Source organism: Girardinichthys multiradiatus, chromosome 9, assembly GCF_021462225.1.
Source record: "Girardinichthys multiradiatus isolate DD_20200921_A chromosome 9, DD_fGirMul_XY1, whole genome shotgun sequence".
NCBI classification, from domain to species: domain Eukaryota; kingdom Metazoa; phylum Chordata; class Actinopteri; order Cyprinodontiformes; family Goodeidae; genus Girardinichthys; species Girardinichthys multiradiatus.
In genome coordinates this window covers 33,262,713-33,270,340 of record NC_061802.1, presented here as the reverse complement: position 1 = coordinate 33,270,340, position 7,628 = coordinate 33,262,713, and the positions used below count along the sequence as shown (strand labels likewise).

Here is a 7,628-nt window from a genome sequence, read left to right as displayed (position 1 = left end):
ATTTAAGAGAGTCCACTTACATGCAGGCGAGGTGCTGGATGACAGGATAATCCTGATTTTATGGCAATTTCAAACTAGAACTAAACAGGATCCGGAGCAAGAACGAAATCCAAAGAGACATATCACGAGGACATGGAAGAGACGTAACGACACAGCGTGGAACAAAGGACGAAGGCAAACTTAAATACAGACAAAGGTGGACATGAAACAATAGGGCAGGTAATCAGAGGAACAGGGAACAGGTGAGACAAGGAGGCAGGGAGCTTAGAGAGCAGGTGGACCAGATGGGGACAAATTAGGACATGGAGGAGCTAGACGAAGAACAAAACTGTAAACACACCCAGGGACCAGAATACGGGGGGAACAGATCTATAATTAATAATAATAATACAAACACAGTCAACAGAAGAGAACCTAGGAAACAGAACCCAGAAACGAGTACTTAAGGACTAACCAAACAGTAACAGAAAAAACACCTGACTAAACGTAACTAATTACAGAATCAAAACCACATACAATAAACTGAACATAACCTAAAAAAATAAGACACCAGAACAGGAACTCAAAGACTAATCATACTGGACAGCAACCACCTAACTAAAACGTATACAAATACAGAACCAAGAGACACACTGTGACACTTTCGGATTTTTCTTTGCAAAACAATAAAATGAAAAATATGACTTTCACTTTAAAATAATGTACTGCTTTGTGTTGGTCTTTTACATAACATCCATATTAAACTTTCTGACAAATAAATGTTTCTGACAAAATGTGAAATTTTAAAGGGGTGTGAATACTTTTGAAAGGCATTGTAAATAAAAGCGATAGTTACTGAAATATTATGTACCTGTGTGCAGTCTGCAAAGTGGAAAATACTGAGCATATCCCACGAAACATGTATATTTATATATTTTACAATATGTATTGTATTTTTATATTTAAAAAACAAATCAGCAAATACATAATTATACTAACAAAGAATACATTTAAAGAAGCACATAACAAACACATTACACGTTTTCCTATTGGATGTAATTTCAAGCTGTGGAGCTGTATAAACCACTCCTGCTGAATTATGAACAAAGTTTACTGTAACTTCCATACCCATACCGAATAGCTACTGCACATTACCCTCCTGGCGATGACTTCTAGCATTGAGGACTGACACTTCTGGTGCACATAGCAGATATTTTTTAGCCAGGACAATAATTATTGTCATAAAGTTGCACAACAGGGAGCACATTGGAGAGGAAAACCAGAGTGTTGATACATGCTGTCACTGACACCTTTATGACTGGGCTATGCATTTGCCAGAAAATGGAGCTGAAAGAAAATATACTGACTGATGGCTCTCATAGCAAAGGAATGAAAAACACACATTGGCATCGATGTGTGCACACACATAAAAAATGGTTTTCCTTGAGTCCACACTGCATTTCAGGCCATGAAGCTCCAAACCGTTACCTTACCAAACCGTTCTTCTTAAATCACATTGTGTCAATGGAGGATAAGCCTGCCGGTAACAGAGCCAGGAATGGAGAGATATATTCAAAGCCCACAAATGAAACTGCCACTAGTTGCACCACTTTCTGTGTTCAACATAATGGGTTGCTTGCATCGTGGCATCAGCAGAATAAGAGATTTAAAGAGGAGCGGCAAACGTAAAGGAGGTGGAGTGGCAGTACTTGTGAACAACAGATGGTGTCATCCAAGACATGTTATTGTGAAGTGTCGTCTCTGTAGTCCAGATATTGAACTGTTAGCACGTTTCAACAGTTTGTCAGCTGCTCTACCAGAGAAAACAAATGTTGGATTTGTTTTATGGAACTGTCAAGAACTCATACATCTCTACAGCAAAACCTCTTCTAGGCAAATCATATCATTATCTTGTTTTACTCTGCCCTGCAAGGAAACAGGAATAGGTCAAACACTGTTTCCATCATGGGTCAAGACGTGGAGATGTTGGAGGAGTATAAATACCTTGGTGTTCACCTGGACAAGAGACTGGAGACGAGATGCAACTGTGAAGACGTCTACAAGAAGGGACAGAGCAGACTGTACTTCTTGAGGAAGCTTAGGTCCTTCGGTGTTTCCAGCAAGATGCTGCATATCTTCTATAAGTCTGTTGTGGAGAGTGTGATCTCTTCTACCATCATCTCCTGGGGAAGCAGCATCAGAGCCAGGGACTTAAAAAAGCTCAACAAGCTGATAAAAAAGGCTGGTTCTGTTCTGGGGACTCCTCTGGAACATCTGGAGATCATTGTGCAAAGAATGATTCTTCATAAAATGAAGAACATTATGGAGAACCCTGAGCATCCTCTTTATGAGACTGTCCTACAACAACAGAGTGTATTCAGTCAGAGGCTTCTTCAGATCTGCTGTAAGACAGACCTCTACATGAGATCCTTCCTGCCCACAGCCATCAGCATCTACCTGTATAATATGAGCTACAACAACATTGAATTTCCCTTTGGGATTAATAAAGTATTTTTGAATTGAATTGAAGTGCTTATACTTACTCCAGTCCACATAACTCAGTTGGTGCGTCTGACAGTTTCAGACAACATGTAATGTTTGTTAAAGGGAAAACAATCTTGGGTTTAACCAGAACAATGTGGGGGTGTTATTCACTTTAGAAAAATTGTGTAACAGTGTTAAAGGAAAAACAAATATGCGTAGTTAATTACTACATAATTACATGTAAAGCCAGCTCTTTATCAAGAACATCCATAGTATGCTTATGTGTCTTAGCGAGACATCAGGATAACATTGATTAGATCTTAACTCAGCATACAGAAAGCAGAAAAATATAACCACCATCATTTAACTCCTCGTTTGTTTGTAGTTTGAATCCTTTAGTGCAACATCCTGGCTGATGCCATTTTGTTTTAGGAAATCAGCAATTACAAGCAAATAGTTCCAATATGAAAACATACTGCATACCAACTTGTTGATTGGTATGAACCATCAGTTTAAACTACCTGAGCAGCAACAGTGTTCAGATAAACATCTGGGGAATTTTTCATCAGGTTGTTGATCAAATAGAAGGTAAACACAATTTAAACCACATAATTCTAAATTAAAAACGTTCCAACTCCAAGTGTCGCCCCCTGCTGTGCATTAGAAAAATATAGATTAAAGTAATTTTGCATTGATTATTTCAGACCAGGATACCAATCCATTCATTATATGGAGAATTTTACTGAAATCTAGCATTTATGGCATTTTTTATATTCTAAATTTAGATGGGTTTAAAATCAATGTGAAAGGCTCCAGTTAGCAAAGATTGCAAAAACCTTTATTAAATCTGACAAATGGAAAACAAAAAGGATTCACTAGAGACTGTATTGATGTCAATGCTGAACTCCTATAACACATTTTCAATTGTCAATTCAAAGAGCATTTAAACAGAAAACAATACTTTCTACAACTGCTGCTGTTTTAGAAAACTTGCTTTTTTATAAGACTTGAATGATTAAAGAAATTTATGTTTTTCTTTTTCAAAAAGAAATAGCTGTCTCTAACAGCTTTTACACATCAACAAACTAATATGTTTGACCATTCATTGCAAAATAGCTCAAGCTCACTCAGATAAAATACAGTGACTGTGAGCAGTATATTTTCAAACCTTGCCACGTATTCTAATTTAGAATTAGGTCTGGACTATGACTGGGTCTTACCAATACATTAATATAATTAATCTCCATCCATGTTTCAGTTATGTCTGAGAAGCCTTCCTATCCTGTTTAAAAAAAAGCATCCCCACAGCATGATGCATCTGCCACCATATTTTTACAGTGTGGATATGTTCAGGAATCTTTTGTCTCATTTGACTACAGTACCGTCTTTCACATGTTTGCCATGTCCCCTGCATGACTTGTACACTACTAACATGACTTATGGCTTTCTTTCAACAGTGGCATTTTCTTACTATTCATATTTAAAGGTCAAATTTAGATTCACCCACCCAAGCTGTGGATCTCTGCAGCTCCTCCAGAGTTACAATGGGCCCTTTTGCTGCTTCTCTGATTGATGCTCCCCTTGCCTAGTACATTAGTTTAGGTGGAATGCCAAGACTTGGTCCGTTTGTAATTGCAGCTATGAGGCCTTCAAAGAACAGATGTATATGTAGTGAGATTTAATTTTGTAGTGAGAACTACGAACAAGTATTTGCTAATCAAGCACTTCTGAAGGCAGCTGGTGGAACTTGATGCACAACAGACTTTTTAGACTTTCATTTGTAAAACAAAATTATATTAAAAACAATGTGTCTTTTTTCTTACACTTCACAATCCTTTCTTATTGGTCTATCAGATAAAATCTGAATAAAATGCATGATGTTTGTAAGGTAACATGGCAAAATTGGGTCAAACTGTATGAATACTTTTGCAAAGAACTGTATGTGCTGCTATCTCGTGTTTCATAGAAAAAACAGTGAGTTCACAACTCGCCATCTTCATAGGTTGTGTTGAACTCTTTATGGTATACCAAAAAGAAAAATAACTTCATGATGTTATGTCCTCATCAGTCTCCTGTCTCCTTAGTCCTAAGCTCACAGCAAAGTAGAAGCAGCTCTGAGAACAAGACAGAATGCTCTGGAATGTTTTCGGATGACTTGTGCTTGTGGAAAAAGTCTTAAAAATAGGATGAACCAGCTGGACTGAAATAACTCAGGTTTTCTGATTTGCTGGAAAAGGCTTGAGGGAGAGATGACTTGCGTGCTTCACGTACACGTCGCCATCCACCAGCTTTACTTCATAAACTTGTTGCTGTCAAAATGAAAACACAAGGCAAAAAGACATAAGTGCTGGAAGATGATGTACTAAATTGGAAAACAAATACACCTTAATGTGAGCAACTGATGTCATCTTCCTCTGAAAATCAGACTACAGTGACAAAAGAATATTATCCAAATAGGACAGGAGGGCAAAAACAGATGTTTGGCACATTTTATGTAAAACATCTACTTTGCAAGTTAATGGTGACATTATGATTAAATACAGTTATTCAAACTTATGTAATCCCCTTGATGCAGTCCAAATTTATACCAGGAGGAATAAACTTCTTCACAGTGATTCTGGAAATGTACCATGGCAAGACTAGATTTATAAAATTCTAAAAGTAAACTTGTTACAATCTAATTCACAAATTCTACAGTATCTAATATTTTTTAAAATAATTTTTTTCAATAGTTACCTAGAAAAATACATGCATCTGGCTTATTGCTGTTAATCATATTGTACTGTATAGTGTGTTTACTTTTTAAATTTTACAAGCTGGGAATAAATAAAATAAAATAATCCCGTTAATTCACTTGCATACAAGTCCCCACATGCATACATAATAACTCTACATTTAGAATTAAGCATATTAACCTCTAGTGATGTCCCAGACTTCCCAGTTTTGAGATCATAACCATAGTCATGCCAGGGGCAGAAGACTTGCAGGACTCCATCAGCCTCTTCGATGTCCCCCTCACACAGAGGACCTCCTGAGCACTCAAAAAGAAACGGCTGAAGTTACTACCCAGTGGTAAAGTTCTATTTTGTTACTGACAAATGCTTAGTGCTGTTAAAAACACAGCTGCATAATGAAGTATGGATTTCCACTGCAGGATTCCACAAAATACAATGTTTTTGAAAAGCAAGCTAAAAAAAACAAACAAATAAAACACATCAAATTCTGCTTGGTGTGTTTAGGTTAATGACATCACAAGAGGGACAAGAATCAAGCTGATTTGCTAGCATTAGAGAACATTATCGCTTTTGACAGACTTTGTTATAGACTCCAAGTTGTAGCTCCGTTCCACCACACCCTGGTTCCTCTTCACAAACCACCTTCCATGTGTTTTTTTTTTTTCATATTTTACAGAAATCCATGCTATGCTCTCAAATATTGCTGAAATGTTTTGCCGTTATACTTTGTAGGCTGAACTTAAACACAAAGGATAACTAGCTTAACACTACACAACAAACTAAAATACACAATCAGAAACAAACACAAAGGAATTGACTAAGACACTACCTAACCATAATACAGAACACAGGGGAAGTAACAAAAACAAATGACATGAATAAATAACTCAAAGTCAGAAAACAAACAAAGATAAAAACTAAAAACACCAACACCACCGGAACAAAATTGAAAGGGGAATTTGATTAACATGAAGAAAACAACAACAATACAAATCCATATGCATGTACTAAAATGATCAGTTCTTTATGTCTGTCACTCACTAGTCATGTGCATGTGGAAGCTTGTTTTGGGGAACGTGGACTTTATCTTGAATAAATAACGTTTTACAAGAAAATAACAAAACAAACAGAAAATGCGATCATGTTATGTTGTTCTATAGGTGCCAAGCTACATGTAAAACTTGTTTAATTTTACAGAGAAGTCAGGCAGGCAGCTTTAATCTATCTAAATTATTATTCAGGGAAGAAAATGAAGGTAACAACTGCTAACAATTTCTAAGACCAAGACGGTAGGGGGCAGAATAGTTTTATTCATTTGTTTGTTTTTTCTCATAGTCTTAACATTCTGATGAATTTCCAAAAGAAACATTCGCCACATATTTTAACATAAGCTGCATTTATCATACATTCAGCTGACCGCAGCTTTCCTTTAAACTCAGGAGAAATGAAAAGTGTGTTTTACCGGAGTGGGAACAGCGGGCATCCATGGCAAAAAACTGCCCCTTGACATAAAAGAGGCAGACATCACTGTCGCGGTCGAGAGGTGAGTACATTAGACGGCAGGGCTTCTTGGAAAGCTCAGAGGCCGGGCCTACAAGTCTCCACGATGCGCCCGTCGTGTTCCCTTCATCACCCCCCGAGCCAGAAGCCATAAATAACCGCGGGGTTATATGGTTTTGTAATTTGCGCAGCTACAGCACTGTCTTCTTGTCACGTGTGCGTACGTGTTTCTGGCTGTTCGCTCCCTGCAAATACTCCATATTTAAGCACCAGGGCGATCATCACGGCGCTCATCCACTAGAACTGAGCAGCTGCTGCTAGCTGTGTCCGCCGAGCTGCTGCTGTCAATCTGCAGACAAGCTACCGTCACAAAGTGGGACTCCTGCTCTGCCCTCCAGCCGCATCTGTTACTGATAATTATAACCGTAATAATGATAATACATATTCTTCATATGCATGTAGGTATAGTGAGACTTGATAATGTTGTGGACGGGTATTTATCTAATGATGTATTTTAAGAAATAAACCCAGAGTTCAAGCAGCTATTAAACCTGCTCTAAACCATAATTACTAAACTTGCTTCATTATGAATGGACCCAGACAGACGCTTCCTGTTCTCTGATTAGAGACAGTCTGCTTCAAACAATGCAAGCCTGTTACATTCTGTAATACTTTGTTGGTGGCCTGTTGAGTTTATTAAAAACAGATTCTGACCAGATTCCAAAGTTGTGGAAGATAATTTGTTTTCTATAAATAGTTGAAAAGAATTTCTAAATTATCAGATAAAACTGGTCTTTCATGGTATCTAGACTGCATACTGGCATTTTTCTGATTGCCCTGTTTATTGTTTTTTACCCAAATTGCCATTTTTGGCTTTGTTGCCAATTATGTAAATCATTTGTGTTTAGGAAAATCCATCTCAACTGCTTG

At 37.5% G+C, this 7,628-nt stretch overlaps 1 protein-coding gene across 1 annotated transcript; it reads right to left on the bottom strand.

The window, feature by feature from the left end:
* Positions 1-3,279: 3,279 nt before the first annotated feature.
* Positions 3,280-7,163, bottom strand: si:ch211-212d10.2 (uncharacterized protein LOC557710 homolog). Its single transcript, XM_047375275.1, has 3 exons — positions 6,661-7,163; positions 5,379-5,494; positions 3,280-4,772 (listed from the first exon to the last, which is right to left on the bottom strand). Exons 1-3 carry the CDS (start codon positions 6,848-6,850, stop codon positions 4,674-4,676), a joined length of 405 nt encoding a protein of 134 aa, XP_047231231.1. The 5' UTR covers positions 6,851-7,163; the 3' UTR covers positions 3,280-4,673.
* Positions 7,164-7,628: the final 465 nt, after the last annotated feature.